The 18,409-nt window shown below is 46.7% G+C and overlaps 1 protein-coding gene across 1 annotated transcript in view; it reads right to left on the bottom strand.

The window, feature by feature from the left end:
- The window catches only part of CFAP54 (cilia and flagella associated protein 54), a 2,172,274-nt gene that overhangs the window by 2,000,542 nt on the left and 153,323 nt on the right, over positions 1–18,409 (bottom strand). The window contains exon 9 of the mRNA XM_085653834.1: positions 5,138–5,336. Coding sequence (XP_085509960.1) covers positions 5,138–5,336 — 199 coding nt within the window. The remainder of the gene's footprint in view (positions 1–5,137; positions 5,337–18,409) is intronic.

Raw genomic sequence — 18,409 nt, forward strand, 5'->3', positions numbered from 1 at the left:
TAAGGCTGATAAATAGCCCTTAACTGTGGCCACAGCACAACCTTGCTGAGCCAAGGAAAGAGCAAACTGAAGCACATTAGAAAGATGGGCTCTTAAAGGGTGAATGGATCTTTCTCCACACCATTTAACAAATTTTGACCACCTGTAGGAGTAAATAGACTTGGTGGAGTGTCGCCTGGCCGATAAAATAACATCCACCACATCAGGTGGGAGGGAGAAGGAACTCAGGTTGCCCCGTTCAATCTCCAGGCATGAAGGTGCAGGCTCTGGAGGTGGGGGTGTAGAACCTGCCCCTGCGACTGCGAGAAGAGGTCTGCCCTGAGAGGGAGATGGAGCGAAGTGTGCGATGAAAGGTGAAGTAGATCTGTGTACCACACTCTTCTTGGCCAATCCGGGGCAATCAATATAACTTGGGCCCGGTCTTGGCGAATCTTCCTCAGAACCCAAGGAATCAAGGGTATGGGAGGAAACGCGTAAAGGAGTTGTGAACCCCAACTCAACTGAAACTCATCCCCTAACGCCCCCTGCATCGGAAACTGGAGACTGCAGAATGACGGGCAATGCGCATTCTCGAAAGTGGCAAACAGGTCCACCCGAGGAGTCCCCAACGTCCGGAAGACATGCTGAACTACCTCTGGATGAAGCTTCCACTCGTGGTCAGCGGAAAACTACCGACTGAGACGGTACGCACGTACGTTCAGCAGCCCGGCCAGATGATTCACCATCAAGCAAATCCGATGGTCCTGAGCCCAGGACCAGAGTCGCAACGCCTCTCTGCAGAGACGGAACGACCCTACTCCTCCCTGCTTGTTGACATACCACATCGCAGTAGTGTTATCCGTCAGGACTTGTACCGACTGACCGCGAAGGGGAGGGAGAAAGGCCTTGAGCACCAAACATATCGCCAGCAATTCTAGAAGATTGATATGAGACAATCTTTCCTCTGGAGACCAAAGACCCTTGATCTCCAGATCCCCCAGATGAGCACCCCACCCAAGGGTGGAGGCATCCGTTATCACTGTGGCCACCGTCGGAGGAAGATGAAAGGGTTTTCCTTGAGACAGGTTGCCCTCCACGCTCCACCAAGATAGATCCGCTGCAGCTTCTCTGGAAATCCTGATTGACTCCCTAAGATCTCCGTTGTGCTGATACCACTGCCTGCAGAGACACCACTGGAGCGCCCTCATGTGCCAGCGTGTATGGTTGACCAACAGAATGCAGGAGGCGAACAGACCGAGCAGGCGAAGGACCTTCAGAACTGGAACAACCGCTCCATTGTGGAATAATGGGATCATCTTCTGAATGTCAAGAATTCTTTGTGGAGGAGGAAATGCTCGACACACAGTAGTGTCCAGTACCGCCCCTATGAACAGGTTGCGCTGAGAGGGCACCAGGTAAGATTTGGGCACATTGATCGAAAAACCCAAGTTGAATAACAGCTGAGATGTAACCTGCAGATGATGTTGCGCCATCCCTGGGGACTCTGCTTTCAGAAGCCAGTCGTCCAGGTAGGGGAAAACCGGAATCCCCGACCTCCTGAGATGGGCAGCCACCACCGCCATCACCTTGGTGAAGACTCGAGGTGCAGTAGTAAGACCAAACGGGAGAACCGCAAACTGGTAGTGTTGCGACCCAACCGTAAAACGGAGATACTTCCTGTGCGACTTCAGGATTGGGATGTGGAAATGCGCATCCTGCAAGTCGATCAACACCATCCAGTCTTCTTGCTGCAACGCTTGAAGTACCTGTGCAAGGGTTAGCATCTTGAATTTCTCCTGCTTCAGGTAAAAATTCAAGACTCTGAGGTCCAGGAACGGACGCAATCTGCCGTTCTTTTTGGGAATCAGGAAATACCGGGAGTAGCATCCCTGACTCCTTTCCTACTCCGGAACCACCTCTATTGCACCTTTTTGAAGCAATGCAAGAACCTCCTTTTGCAGAAGAAGCAGATGGTCCTCTGAGCAAAAACCTTGGCAAGGAGGGTAAGGGGGTGGAAATTCCCAAAAGGGAAGGGCGTACCCATTCTCCACAAGGTTTAAAACCCAAAGGCCCGTCATGACGGATTTCCAACCTCGCAGAAAGTGGGACACCCGACCCCCAACAGGCCTCACATGATCCAGGATGGGGGATCTAGGGCTGCTTCCTTGTAGCCTCATTGGGAGCAGAGGAGGAGGGATTGCGACCAGAACCACGCCGACCCCTTTGTCTTCCTCTATAGGATCTGTAGAGAGGATTTTGCTGCTGCTGTTGCTGCTGTTGCTGAGGTTGACGGAAGGAACGAAAGGATGACCTCCCAAATCCCCTAAACTTCCTGAAGCCAAACCCTTTTGACTGCGTCTGCAAACCTAAAGATTTCGCAGTAGCTCTGCTATCCTTGAATCTATGTAGGGCGGAATCAGCATTTTCCCCAAAAAGCTTTTCCCCATCAAAGGGTAAGTCGACCAAAGTGGCCTGAACATCTGCAGAGAAGCCGGAAGAACGAAGCCAAGCCTGCCTTCTAGTGGCTATGGAAGATCCCATAATTCTGGCCACGGAATCAGCCATATCTAGGCCCGACTGAATAACTTGCCTAGTGGCAGCTTGAGTGTCTGCAACAACCTCCATAAAAGAACCCTTCTCCTCATCAAGCAGTTTAGGAGCTAACTGCTTCACAGAGTCCATCAAAGCATGAACGTAGCGGCCCAATAAGCAAGTGGCATTCGCTGATTTAAGCGCCATACTTCCAGAAGAGAAGAACTTTTTAGCCGACTGCTCGATCTTCTTTGAGTCCCTGTCAGCTGGAGCCTGTGGAAAAGCACCTGAAGATTGTTTCGAACAGGATGCCTGCACTACAAGACTCTCTGGAGAAGGGTGCGAGGAAAGGAAGCTTGGATCCCCCGGAGCCACTCTATATCTCTTCGCCACAGTTCTGGAAACCGCAGGTGAAGAAAGTGGCTTGCGCCAAACGTCCATAACAGGCTCCATGATAGCCTCATTAAAGAGCAACAAAGGCTCAACAATGGAAGAAGGTGAATGAAGGACTTCAGTCAAAAGGTTTGGCTTGTATTCCGCAGAAGGCAACTGTAAGTCCAACAACTTCGCAGCCTTCCTGATAACCAAATGGTAAGGAGCCAACTCTTGAGGAGGAGAAGACCTGGAAGAAGAATGCTCCCATTCAGGAGTAGTGTTCCATCCACTTGCCTCCTGAATGCCCTCAAATTCATCAGTGGAGTCACCCACTTCACCTTCCTCCACTTCCTCTGCCCGATATTGGTCTTCCTCTATAATCCTCTGAGCCTCTCTTCGAGAGCGGATCTGAGGACACGGCGTCGGCGGTGCCGAACGTGGAGTCGGCGGCGCCGGAGGAGTCGGCGGCGTCAGACGCGGTGCTGCTGGAGTCGGCGACCGGCGTCGAGGGAAGCTCCGATGAAGGCATGCGATCCAGTCGAGGCCGGGAGGAAAGCTCTCCAGATGGCGCCGGGAACTGCCATGATGGAGCCATCGGCAAGAAGGGCATAAAAGGTGCCTGAGCATAGTGTTGCGGCACGCCCAAACTGAACGCCATTGGACCCACGGGACCTGAAGGTGCACCGGATGGGAAGGCTGCTCTTTGGAAAACACCATACATAGCATTAAGGAAATGCGTCCGATCCGCACCCGGAGTCGGGAAATGCGGGTAACGGTTCGAACCTGAATCCGGCCGAGGAGTAGCTGGAGCCGGAGCCGCAGAATCCTCACCTTCTGGCACTGGCGAAAGATCAACAGCCTGCTCTGGCTCGGCGTCGGGAGCAGGAGAATCCACCGGCGCCGGAGACTGCACCGGAGAAACACGAGGAGAAGGGGGAAGGCGAAGGAGAGACGAAGTCCTAACTTCGACATCGAGGCGACGGCGACCTCGAAGCCTTACTCTTCGACAATCGGCACCGAGAGCTATGCTTCCTCTTCTTCTTGTGTCTTCTCGACTTCGAGGAGTGCGAAGTCGACGACTCCGGCTTCGACTTGTCTCTTTTCTTACCTCTGCCCTCCTTCTACGCCTTAGCCATGAAAAGCTTAGCTTCTCTCTCTTATAGTGCCTTAGGATTCATTTTCCTGCAACAGGAACAGTCCTCCACGTCATGGTCCGACGAAAGACACCATAAACAGTCTTCATGGGGGTCACTGATGGACATGTGACCCCCACATTCCCTACACGGCTTGAATCCTGACTTCCTCGATGAAGACATGATTAATCCAGAAACAGTAACTCACAAGGAGACTACAAAGTAACAGGAGAGTGCTGGAAAACTGTTACGCGTCGACGGCGCGGAAAAAAGGGAACTGACGTCATCACGCCGACGTGGCTCTCTTATGGCTCCGGTGACGTCATACGGAGTCGCGAGCGAGGCCATGGTATTATGACGTCCACGTCGGCGTGGAGAGCTGGGGAAAAAATTCTGTGGAATGCTGGTGCAGGGGATACTCACAAGGTGAGGAATCCACTGGCAGATGTATCCATCAGAAGCACATGATAAAGAGGAGTTGGGGAAGGAGGAATCAAGAGAGTGGGGTGGTGAGGAGGACCACACAGGAGGGTGGAAGAATACAAGCGGGTGGAAGGGGTCATATTGAGAACACTGGTAAAGAAGGGATGGCTATGATAAGCAAATGGGGAAAGAGGGAAGGAAGGGACGGGGAAACACAAGAGAGTGGAGGCCAGGAGGAGGGTGATGAGCAGTGCACAGGGGAAGGATAGACATTTGGGGGCAACAGAGCGAGATGCATGGAAGTACCAGCAGGAGTGCACAGAGAGGACTACAAATGTAAAGTAGCTCATGTAGTTCAATGCAAGCACGCATTCAAACAGCTAATAGCTTTAGGTGAGAGACGAATACTCCACAAGGCTGAGCCAAGATGTGATTGACAAAGTGCCAAGACAATGTCTAAATGAAGCGGGTCGAAGTAAGCTGATGGTAGAAAGGGGTGGACTGGACTAAAAGCCAAATTATATGGGTGTTGTTATAAACAGTTCAACTTGACAACTGCGCTGTCAAAACCCTGACCTATAAAGGAGATTTAGACCTGTACCATCAGGTGTTCTTTTACCAATGTATACAAAGGCAGAGCTGTCATTGTGATGAGGACACAGCAATCACATGTTCCCTTTTATGAAATTAATTACCCAAGAGGATATCACTTCCAGCAAAAAGTAGCTCTGCATTCACATCTTGGATCTCAGGTTCATCAGGAACAGGTGAGATGGGCAGAAGCTCTCGAACGTTGCTGCGGGACAGAGCCTCTAGGATTGCCAGGAAGTGGGCAGCACTCCCCACAAACATTTCAATCAACAGCCTTTCTGTAGCAGTGCGAGGCCAGGGCGACTAAAAGACAAAATGAACATACTTGCTCAAAGGCTGCTAAATAAATGCCAAGATTCAGTCATAACATCAATTTATTTTGCAGAACAATGAACTCCTAACAGCCAATAATTAGATTATTATTTATGCAAAGTCAACTTCTTGCTGTCTTTGAGCTCTGCAGTACACAACATAGTGAATAACACCCCAAGATACGTACCTAAAAGTAGAGGTCTGCCAGTCCTTCTTTTTCCTCCTTCACAAGTGCCAGAATGAAATCCAAAAGTATCAGAGCGAAACTTCCTGTGGTGTTTTACCTGTCTTACCATGTTTAGGTCAGGAGAAACATAGGCAAGGATCCCTGGCCCACCTACTCACCAAAGGTAAAGCAAATGATGTTGGCAGTCCTACTGCTAAGCTTTAATTTATACATCCTCAAGGACCTCTTTGCACAGCAGCCTGTGTATTGCCTGCTCTTCTGACACCAGACTCTTCCCAGATATCTGTGAGAATCCCCTGTGTCATATGCACCCTAGTGATCTGGCACTCCACACAACGGTAGAGCCTGTATATTGATCGGTTATCAGTCCTCCTACCTAAGAGCCTCCGTGATCTGCTTTAATCTGATACGGGGTACAGCTAGCTGAATTGCTATTGGTCTGTTTCCAGCACCTACGTGTAACTAGGGAATTGCCTCATTCTATACCTGAGCGCACCCTGTACAAGGATTTGTGAGTAATTACTAGCCTGTCCTCAGCACACATTTACTTATATGTTTCTTCATCTATTTGCATTCAGTGAGCAACCTCTTTCCACACCTCCATTGCCCCTAAATACCATCTGTGGGTATTCTTGCTTCTAGTTGCTGCCTCCTCTGCATACAATCGCTATCGCTATTTCTATTGATATCTGCATCTCATCTCACAGTCAAGTCATCAGTTCAGCATCATTCTAAACAGGGGGCTTCGCGTCAACGACTGTGACAAACTCTCAGGCAAGCAAATTATACCTTTGGTTATCCCTTTATTATGTTTAGGATTACTTCTACTGTCCTCACCGCATGGCCCCTACACATACACAGAGCCCTTCTACTGCAATGCTTCACACATGCAAATCCGGCATCACTTCAACTCCTGAAACCCTAACTAGCCACCCTTAGATCTCCATGCAGCTAACTGCACTATGGCAGGAACATGTATCACACACAGAATGTCATGTACAGACAGCCCATCATTCCACAACTGCACTGAGGACCGTCTCCATTTTATTGTGATTACCCAGGGCCTTACTGTGCATTAGTATCCCATGCCGTTCTGTGCTGCTCCATTCTCTCAACAAGGCAACTGGAGCACCTATTGCTGACCACTTAACCCCTTCGATGCTCATGACGGAGCGGTTCCGTCATGAGCATCGGTTGGGCTATGCTTATGACGGAACCGCTCCGTCATGAGCACAGCCCCTGGGGGAAGCGCTGGCGCTCCCCCCCTGGGGCATCGATCTTCCCCCCACAGAGGGGGATGGCAGCGGAAGAGTTGGGCAAGGGTCGCTTCCAGGGGGCAATTTTTTAAATAATATGTATTCTCCGCCCCCCCCCCCCCCCCGCCGGGACAGTTTAGCCTGTTTTTTTTTTCCTACTGTTTTCTGCCCCACCTGGCACACAACCCGATTGACCACTTGGGTAGTAACATAGCATGTTATAATGTTTATTGTTATATTTTGTGAATTGCAATTGTAATGCTTTTTTTACTTTTTTGTTCTAGGTGTAGGCTTTTGCTCTTTCCAGTTTGCGGTTTCGTTACTGGGGGTTCTGCTGTTTGTGTAGTTTGGTAAGAGACTTTTTTTGTACAATGTAAATGAGTTTGATTTCTCTGCATGAATTTTTTTTTGCAAATGGTGTAAAAATAGCAGTATGTTTGGTTTTTGAGTGTCAAAAACTGTTTGCATTTGTGCTCGATGTGTATTTTGTGGTCTTGTGAGTAATTTGTTTTTTTTTCTTCTTTCTAGTGGGATATCGTTGGTTTTTGCTGTGTCACTGCAGAGTAGGTTCTGGTGAGTGTAGCTGTCTCTTGTAAGTGAATTCTATAGTTTTGAGTATATAGATCTTTGTGATAAAGGTACACATTTCTTTACTTACTTATTTTGCACATTGTTGGTTGTTGTTGACTTGTTTGTGCAGTCTTCTTTCTTAGTAAGTATAATGGCTAGCCGCAGGATTACTGCTCAGCAGGTTGTTGGTTTGCTTTTAGAGTCTTCCTCTGACCATGGTTCAGAGACTGACTCTGCATCTGAGGCAGAGGAGGCAGGGGACGATTCTGGCAGTGAGTTTTCTCTCCATATGGAGTCATTGGATGATGAAGATACTCTTAGTGCGGATGAAGTGCCTGTGTTAGAGGAGGAGACTTATGTGCCGATAGTGCGGCAAGAGGCATCTGGGATGCAGCCTGGGGCTGCAAGGATTCCCATTGGTGTAGTGCGGCAAGAGGCATCTGGGCTGCAGCCTGTGGCTGCAAGGCTTCTCGTTGGTGTAGTGCGGCAAGAGGCATCTGGGCTGCAGGCTGGGGCTGCAAGGCTTCCCTTTGAAAGTGATGACCTCTGGGTTGCCCCTGTCATGGTGCAGCCGGCATTGCCAGACTTTACTGGTGTTCCAGGGTGTAGAGTGAATACTGAAAAGCTTTTGCCGATACATTTTTTTCAGTTGTTTATGGACGATGTGTTTTTGGCAGAGATTGTTGAGCAGACTAATTTGTATGCCAAACAGTTTTTGAGGGACAACAGTGCCAGTCTTAAGCCACACTCTGGAGCTACCCGGTGGACTCCCACAAATCTTGAAGAGATGAAGAAGTTCTTGGGTTTAACTTTTTTGATGAGCTTGCTAAGGAAGCCATCAATGTCTTCATATTGGTCTACTAGTCCCTTAATGGCAACTGCTATTTTTCCGTCAGTCATGAGACATGACAGGTATTTGCTTCTGCTTCGGATGATGCATTTTGTTGATAATGGTTTAGCGTTGCCACGAGATCACCCTGAGTGTGACCGTCTTTTTAAGATTCGGCCTGTCCTTGATCACTTTGTTGATCGATTTTCTGAGATCTATGCTCCTGGGAAAGAAATTGCAGTGGATGAGTCTTTGGTGTTGTTCAAGGGCCGCTTGGTTTTTAGGCAATACATTCCTAGTAAGAGGGCACGCTATGGAATTAAGCTGTATATGCTGTGTGACTGGATATGTCTCTAATTTCAGGGTGTACACTGGTAAGGAATCCAGGATTAACCCCCCTGGTTGTCCGTCCACTTTTGGAGTGACTGAGAAAATTGTTTGGGAACTTGGTAGAGGATTTTTTAACAAAGGCCACCATTTATATGTAGATAACTTCTACACTGGTGTGCGGTTGTTCAGGGAATTGGCCAAAGTGGGCACTGTTGCTTGTGGCACAATCCGCTCTAACCGTAAAGGTTTCCCAAAAGAACTTGTTTGTCAAATGCTTGTGCGGGGACAGTGCAGTGCGTTGCGTTGCGAGGAGCTTCTTGCTGTGAAGTTTTCAGACAGGAGAGATGTCTACATGCTGACTACCATCCATGATGAAAGCACTGCACCTGTGACTGTTTGGGGTCAGGTCGCTGAAGCGCGCAAACCTGTGTGCATTTTAGACTATAATAGGCACATGGGTGGTGTTGAAAGAGTAGATCAGAGGTTGGAACCTTACGCTGCTCTTCGTAAGGCTTACATTGGGTACAAGAAGTTGGCTATCCATCGTTTCCACTTGGCAACCTTTAATGCTTTTGTTGTGTTCCAGGATTCTTGCCCTGAGTCAAATATGACTTTTACTAAGTTTCAGGAGTCTGTAATAGGCAGCCTTGTTGTAGTGGAACAGGCAAGTGTTCCTAGAGTTGGAGTGGTGGAGGATGTTGCTAGATTGAGAGATCGCCACTTTCCTGATCACATTCCTCCCACACCCTCAAAAGACTTTCCCAAATGTAGAGTCTGTTGGCGAAGAGATACGCGGAAGGAGATTCGTATGTACTGTCCCGACTGTCCTTCTAAACCTGAGCTGTGTGTCCCTGCTTGTTTTAGAGCGTACCACACGCAAAATAATTATTGGGAGCATTCATGAGTGGTAAAGTGAACTGCCTGGTCTGTATTCTGTGAAAAATTTGATTCTGTTTCAAGGTTGGCGCTAGTGCAATGTATTTAGTTTCTGATTTCGTGTTTGTAGATTTGTATCTATTTGCGATTTGCTTGTGTTTTTATTTTTGTCTAAAAAAAATCCTAAATGTGATGGCGGTGTGTGTAGGCTGGCGATTGGCTGTTGGTGTGTGTGGACTGGCACTTGGCTGGTGGTGTGCATGGAATGGTGCTTGGCTGGCGGTGTGCGTGGACTGGTACTTGGCTGGCGGTGTGCGTGGACTGGCGCTTGGCTGGCGGTGTGCGTGGCTGGCGCTTGGCTGGCAGTGTGCCTGGACTGGCGAATGGCTGGCGGTGTGCCTGGACTGGCGCTTGGCTAGCAGTGTGCGTTGACTGGTGTTTGGGTAGCGGTGTGCATGGACTGGCACTCGGCTAGCGGTGTGCGTGGACTGGCGCTCTGCTGGCTGTGTGTGAGTAGTGACTTGCTGCTGGTCACTACACACACTGCTAGCTGAGTGCCACTCCACGCAATCCATCAGCTTGTGTAGTTGCTTTGTCAGGAATGTGGGCGTGTGAAAGTGATGGGCCCTTGAATGGCGCTGTGTGCTGGTGTGAGTTTTGTTATGTGATGGGCCCGCGGCTGGCGGTGTGAATGGTTTTGTATGTCTCACACGTGTGAAAGGTGTATGAATGGCCTGTAAAGAGGTTGGTGCCTTGTCGTGGCTTTACAGCTCACGAGCTGTGAGTCAATGGTTCAGTTTCTCGCCCTTTCAATTATTAACAGTGCATTTCATTTTTGTGAAATCACTTGCTAATACAATTGTATATACTGAACCATCACTCACCCTTGTGCCAAATCCAACCAGTATGTGTGTGTGTGTGTTTGAGGATTAGATGGTTGTGCAGTAATATTTGCCTTTCTGAAGCAGGGTGTACCTTGTCCCTTTTTGTGAATTTTGTAATGTGTTGTTTTTGTGCCTGGTGGTGTGAATGGTCTTGTGTGTATCACGTATGAAAGGTGTGTGAATGGCCTGTAAAGCGGTTGGTGCCTTGCCGTGGCTTTACAGCTCACGAGCTGCGAGTCATTGGTTTGGTTTTTTGTGCATTTAATTATTGACAGTGCATTTCATTTTTGTGAAATCTCTAGTTAATAAAATTTAATATACTGAACCATGACTCGCCCTCGTGCCAAATCCAACCAGTATGTGTGTGTGTTTGAGGAATAGATGGTTGTGCAGGAATCTTTGTCTTTTTAGTTTCTCTGCCAAGGTGTACTTTCCATGTAAGAATAACCCACCAACTGTAGATGTTGTCGTAAACCCATGGGAGTTCATGGTGATGTCTCTCTTGTGAATTCAAAAAGTTATTTTATCCCCAATGTCCTGCAAAACTCAAAATGTCTGTCACATTTTCATTGCAATATTGTTCGAAATTTCTCACGCTGTAGAAACAAACAATTAATTATGTCTTAAACAATCTGGGTTTGCAAGGGGGGTCACTTGGGTTTTTGGCCCGGTGCTCGGCGGCCATCTAGGGAAACCTACCAAACCCATACATTTCTGAAAACTAGACACCCGGGGGCTTCCAGGGAGCTATGGCTTGCGTGGATCCCCCAACGTTTCCTTACCCAGAATCCCCTGCAAACCTCAATTTTAGCTGAAAAAAATCACTTTTTTCACACATTTCTGTGTGGGAAAGTTGTGGCATCACCGGGCTCACACAAATTTACCACCACCCAGCGTTCCCCCAGGTCCTCCGGTAAAAATGGTGCCTCACTTGTGTGGGAGGCCCAAGTACCCGCGACAGGCAAGGGCCCAAAACGTAGTGAGGCGACATCAAAATGGCCTATCGCAAAACCACCTGGTTTTGCAAGGGGGGTCACTTTGGTTTTTGGCCCGGTGCTCGGCGGCCATCTAGGGAAACCTACCAAACCCATACATTTCTGAAAACTAGACACCCGGGGGCTTCCAGGGAGGAATGGCTTGCGTGGATCCCCCAACATTTCCTTACCCAGAATCCCTTGCAAACCTCAATTTTAGCTGAAAAAATCACTTTTTCCACACATTTCTGTGTGGGAAAGTTGTGGCATCACCAGGCTCACACAAATTTACCACCACCCAGCGTTCCCCCAGGTCTCCCGGTAAAAATGGTGCCTCACTTGTGTGGGAGGCCCAAGTACCCGCGACAGGACGTTTTGAGCCCTTGCCTGCCGCGGGTACTTGGGCCTCCCACACAAGTGAGGCACCATTTATACCGGGAGACCTGGGGGAACGCTGGGTGGTGGTAAATTTGTGTGAGCCCAGTGATGCCACAACTTTCCCACACCGAAATGTGTGAAAAAAGTGATTTTTTCAGCTAAAATTGAGGTTTGCAGGGGATTCTGGGTAAGGAAACGTTGGGGGATCCACGCAAGCCATACCTCCCTGGAAGCCGCCGGGTGTCTAGTTTTCAGAAATGTGTGGGTTTGGCAGGTTTCCCTACGTGCTGGCAGAGCTAGGGTTAAAAAACTACAGCTAGTCACTTTGCCAAAAAAGGGTCATTTTGCACTGCAAAATTGAGGTGTGACCACGTTGCGTTTTGCGCCGTTTCCTGTCGCGGGCACTAGGCCGACCCGCACAAGTGAGGTACCATTTTTCTCGTAGGACTTTGGGGAACGCGGGGTGGGTGGAAATTTGTGGATCCACGCAGATTCCAGAACTTTCCATCACAGAAATGTGGGGAAAATGTGTTTTTTTGACAATTTTTTAGGTTTGCAAGGGATTCTGGGTAACAGACCCTGGTGGGAGGCACTCAAGTCACCCCATCCTGGATTCCACTGGGTGTCTAGTTTTCAAAAATGTATAGGTTTGCTAGGTTTCCCTAGGTGCTGGCAGAGCTAGGGTTCAAAAACTACAGCTAGGCACTTTGCCAAAAAAGGGTCATTTTTCACTGCAAAATTGAGGTGTGACCATGTTGCGTTTTGCGCCGTTTCCTGTCGCGGGCACTAGGCCGACCCGCACAAGTGAGGTATCATTTTTTTCGTAGGACTTTGGGGAACGCGGGGTGGGTGGAAATTTGTGGATCCACGCAGATTCCAGATCTTTCCATCACAGAAATGTGGGGAAAATGTGTTTTTTTTGACAATTTTTTAGGTTTGCAAGGGATTCTGGGTAACAAACCCTGGTAGGAGGCACTCAAGTCACCCCATCCTGGATTCCCCTGTGTGTCTAGTTTTCAAAAATGTATAGGTTTGCTAGGTTTCCCTAGGTGCCGGCAGAGCTAGGGTTCAAAAACTACAGCTAGACTCTTCGCAAAAAATGTGTAAATTTTCATTGTGAAAATGTGGTGTGTTCACGTTATGTTTTGAGCCATTTCCTGTCGTGGGCACTATGCCTACCCACACAAATGAGATACCATTTTTATCGGGAGACTTAGGGTAATTCAGATTTGTAAAGCAACTGTTATTACCTATTGTTTTTTGATGCATTTCTCCCTTCCAAATGAAAGACATTGTGTAAAAAAAAAAGTCATTTTGAAAAATGACCAATAATTCTCATGCTAGTATGAGTATTACCAATTTCGGAAATGTGCAAATATGCACTGTTTCTAAACTCTGTAATTTGTTCCCATTTCAGAAATACATCGGTGTCTTTCATACCGATTTTTCCATGTATACATTTTCCCACAATAATTGCTATATACCCGGAACATAATAAAAAACCATTACAAAATGCTGCTCAGTTTTTTACTCTGGGTTCATTGGGCTCTTGGTGAACCTACAAGTCCTATATATCCCCACAACCAGGAAGGTCCAGCGGATGTAACGGTACATTGCTTTCAAAGAGAGGTCATAATTAGAAGAAGTTACAGGTAAAAACGTTGACACAAAAGGCTGCTTTTTTCAACTAATTTTTAATTTTTCCTATATTTAACTGGTAGTTTCTATAAAGAAACCTTGATGGATCTACACAAAGGACCCCTTGCTGAATTCAGAATTTTGTCTACTTTTCAAAAATGTATAGCTTTCCAGGATCCATTATTGTTTTTGTACCCATTTCTACCATTAACTGGAAGGAGGTTGAAAGCACAAAAAATAGCAAAAATAGGGTATGTCCCAGAAAAATGCCAAAACTGTGTAAAAAATGTTGGTTTTCTGACAAAATTCTGTCATTCCCTAAAAGCTGGAGAAATGGTGATTTCAGCCCCACAAACCCTTTTTTGATAACAATTGCAGAGAAAAACCCAGACGCTTTCATTTGCAGCCCATTTTTCCCATTTTTCACAAAAAAAACAAAATGTTGCTGTATTTTGACTAATTTCTGGGAACCCTCTAAGAGAGTCCACATTCCCTGGTTATCTTTAGAATCCCCATGATGTTGGAAGAAAAGGACGCAAATTTGGCGTGGATACCTAATGTGGTCAAAAAGTTACAGGGGCCTAAGCGCGCACTACCCCAAATAGCCCAAAAAAGGCTTAGCACAGGAGGGGAAAAGGCCTAGCAGCAAAGGGGTTAAACAGTCTCTGCTCCACAAATAAGCTTCTCCGATTTTGAAATAAGTAAGCATCCTATCTGATTTGATACAAACTATTTATCAGCGTATATCTAACTCATTCTGTGTGACACTTAATAATAAAGCACTGGGCAGACAGAAACATAAATAAATTATGGTTATAACAATAAAATAAATGATGGACCAATCGTCTACGTTTACAACTTTGGGATTTACCAAGGGCATTTACGATTACTATCTTTATGTCTGCACTCGTGCTGGATCTCCACCCCAAGTGTGGACATAAAGATAGTAATACTAAATGTCCTTTGGGAAATCCCAAAATAGTAAACGTAAACGTTTGGCATAAGTTTAGACCAAATGTCTAGGTTTACATTTGTGAAGCAGGCCATTTTTGTTTAAGCTACTTGTTATAATCTCTTCCTGGTCTTGGTATGTGCCCTCCACCCCTGCAATTGTTCCCTTGTGGATTCTCACTTGGGAGCCTACCTTAGAATGTTGGGAGTCCACAGTTGGTTCGGAGAGTGGATGGCTAATAAAGAGTTCTTAAAGACCTTACCTCGTTGCAGTCATTTTGACCTTACAATACTGGTGACGATTTACTGCAAAAGGGGCAGTTTTGGCCATCTCCCCTTTGTGTGCTCGCTCCACGTGAGGCTGATTTGATGCCAGCGGAATCGTATTTGTTCTTCATCACGCATTACTTCACTGTTAAAGCTGCACCTGTGACGTGCTGTCAGGTGTCGTCGTCTCATGGTGTCATTCGATAGCCTTCCTGCGTCCTGCTGTTGCAGTATAGTCACACTGCGGCGGATTGTTGACTGAACCAGCGTAGTCTATTGAGATTCGACAACTACAGGTTGGTGTGGCACCACAGAGGAAATTGTGTAGTGTCCGGAAAAAGGCGTCGGATCAAGTTGCTGAGGTGGTTTCTCCAGTAGCAGCTATTCACTGTTTGGCACGTGACTTCACCTTCCATGTCCTACGAAAGATTGTTCCCAAGCCAGCGAAGAGGAGTACCTCGTAAGTTGTGGCGTGCTGACTGCAAGGAGAAGCTGAGGTGCCTCCGGCATTTCCTGTGCACTCAGCGACTTAATTTAGTTGTCGTTTCCAGCCTCGCGCATGTGTGAGGTACAGCCACTTATCTCAGGAAGTTATAATTATTGGAGGAGTGTTTCTACATCAGCGCAGTAATTTATGCCCCAAGCCGGTTCTGTCATGAAGTTGAAATTGAACGGAGAAGCGTATCTTCCTCAGCGCAGGCGCGCTACAGGAGTCTGACAACGGTGATCTCTAGATTCCTCGAGGGTGCCACAGTGTTCCGGCACTGACTATCTTTTGCCGGTCACGGTGAGAGTTGCTGCTTTCACTCTTCCTAAGGTGAGACTTTTCATTTACATTTGTGGTGAGGCGTGAGCAGCTGAGGAGGATCCCTTCATTATGATCTGCCTCGTCTTTCACTTAAACGTAAGCCCGTTCTAGTCAAGGAAGGTGAGACTAATCATTTTGGGTGTGGAGAGGCTAGCACCTGAGGAGGTTTTCCTTTTGTTTTTGCTCTACTTTGTCCTCCGCATATATTAAGCGCTCGGGGTTTCCAGGAACCTACTCTGTAAAGTCCTTTTGGAAGTTTCAGTTTGTTTGTAATTTTTCAGCTAGGTGATTGCTTCAACTACTTTTTGCCGCTGGTGTATTGGAGTACAGGTTCTGCCCTCTATAATCCTACATGCCAGGCTCAGTGCTAAGCAGCATTTACCTATTCCAACCAAGAGACGTGTTATTTTCATTACTTACAGAGGAGTGTGGGCACATGAGGAGGATCACACGTAATGTATGCCCTGCTTTGTCCTACTTTAATGCTGCAGTGCTCTGATATCTCTGGATTTTTGGTAATTTCCTTTGCGTGCAACTCAACAGTTTTAAATAACCTACGGACATCTACATAGTACTGTTACCTGTTTATGTTCCTCGCCTTATTCTGTCCACATCCCTAGTGTAGTTTTTGGGGTGTTCATTGACATATACCTACTTGATTGTAGCTCCTTTGCTTTCAGCCCCCTATCTTTTGTGCTGTGCATTATGATGGCCACAGCGAGCATGAGTCAACCTCCATCATTCCTTAATGAGAATGGAGAACCCAAAATAAATTGGAAAGACTGGGTCAAACTTTTTGAATCTTATTGTCATTGGGGGTGAACGATTCTCTCCTTTACGTAAACAACACATTTTACTACATAATTTAGGGGTATATGGTCTGAAAATCTCCGAAACCTTGCCAGATCCAGAAAACAATGGAGAAGGGGAAGAGGGAGCAATGGACATTTTTGCTAGCACTATGGCCAAATCAGAAATTCATTTCGGAGACAAGGTAAACGTGGTGTTGGAGCGTCATAGATTCTTCTGCAGATCACAAAGGAAAATGGAGTCTGTCAGCAACTACATCGCGACCCTAGGAGGCCTTAGTCAATTATGTGACTTTGGAAACCTAACTGATTCCCTTATAAGGGACCAGCTGGGACGCTGCACCAATAATTTGCGCATACAAGAAAAATTATTGCCCAAAACTCCTTCACTCAGGGAGGTAGTAACCATTGCCCAATCTGTAGAACATACGGCCAAGTGCGTCAAAGAATCCCCTACTTAATTGGTTTCCAAAGTAAAGGAGTGTGTAGATGAAAAGGAGGTCTGTAAGTCAAAGGGAAGGAAATTATACAGAACAAAATACACCTTCATGAGAGGAAACAGATGTTACAGATGTGGCAGCAGCAACCACCTAGCTAATAATACACAGTGTCCAGCTAGAAATGTGACATGCAAGAATTGCAATTGTAGGGGGCATTTTGCTAGAGTGTATAGAGAAGGTGACCCCAACAACAGAGAGGGTGGGGGAAAAGAAGGAGGTTCTATAAAGGAAGTTAGTTATGCCTATCCTAATGAAAGAAAGTTTGTCTAACAGGTAAAAGACACAGTGGGAAGTATAAATATCGACTATCCTAAATGTGATGTTATGCTTAATAAGAAAGTTGTCACCGTGTATGCTGATTCTTGCTCTCCATTCACTTTGTTGAACCATGCAGATTTTGTAAACATGAATGTTGATGGAGATGTATTCCTAGATAAGCCTGATATTTCTCCCACGGGTTATACCAAACAACCCGTATCACTCATGGGAATGAGAAAAATGCACATTGAATTCAAAGGTAGGAATACGGAGGGGAAGGTGTACATTGTTTACACAGGGTCTAACTTATTGGGATGGCAACATCAGAAAGAGTTGGGCATAATCCTTAATCCCAATACGCATGAATATGTGCTTGTCCTAGATGAAACACAAACGCAAGTATATGTGAGGAGTTCCCAAGGTTGTTTTCAGAAAATCATGGTCTTCTCCATGAGTTCCAACATAACATTGAACTTAAGGAGAATGCTAGACCAACCGTACACAAACTTTGCCCAGTACCTTATTTAATAAAGGAATCTTTAGAAAAGGTGTTGGAGAGATTGTGCAAAATGGGCGTCATCCAACCCATCGACACATCAGAATGGTTAGCCCCAATTGTGATTGCATCTAAGGCCAGTGGGGACTGTATCCGTTTATGCGTAGACTTGCGCAACCTCAATGAAACCATCTGGGTTGAGAGACACCCTCTCCCCAATATAAATGAAATGCTCAGCACCATGGGACCAGCTAAGATCTTTAGTGTTATAGACCTCTCCATGGCCTACCACCAGGTAGATCTTCACCCCGACTCTAGACCACTCCCAGCCTTCATCACCCCACAAGGAGCGTACATGTTCCAAAGAATACCATTCGGTTTGGCTTTGGCCGCGGCGATCTTCCAAAAGATAATGCAACAAGTCTTGAGAGACGTAAGCAACACCATGTGTTTCCAAGACGACATCCTTGTGTACGGACAGATCGCCGAGGCTCATGACCAGACCCTCAGAGATGTTTTTAAAAGGCTGTTGGATGCAGGTTTGACGGTACAGAAATCCAAATGCCAGATCAGAGTGGCGTCAGTGGAATACCTGGGGCACTCCATTTCGGAAAACGGTTTTAGACTAAAAAACAAATTGTTGAAGGCGGTGAGAGAAGCTGCGTATCCCAAGAGCAAGGAGGAGTTGAAATCACTCTTAGGGCTACTAGAGTATATGGCTAAATACATCAAGAACTTCTCAGAAAAATGTGGACATTTACGTTAACTTTTTTTTAAAAAACAAGGAGTTTGAGTGGCATGAGAAACACAAGTGCACTGTTGATGCATTGAAAGACTAAATCATCAATTCTCCAGCGTTGGGCACGTTTGACAATAGAAAAAAAAACATTCTAACCTCAGATGCCTCTAACAAAGGTTTGGGAGCGACCCTCTCACAGAAAGAAGGCAGCGAGGAAAAAATCATTGCTTTTGCCTCACGATGCCAATCCAAATCGAAAGCAACTACTCAGTTGTGGACAAGGAGGCCCTAGCGTGTTACTGGGTGGTGAAACA

The sequence above is a fragment of the Triturus cristatus genome, chromosome 4_1 (assembly GCF_964204655.1).
Source record: "Triturus cristatus chromosome 4_1, aTriCri1.1, whole genome shotgun sequence".
Lineage (NCBI taxonomy): Eukaryota > Metazoa > Chordata > Amphibia > Caudata > Salamandridae > Triturus > Triturus cristatus.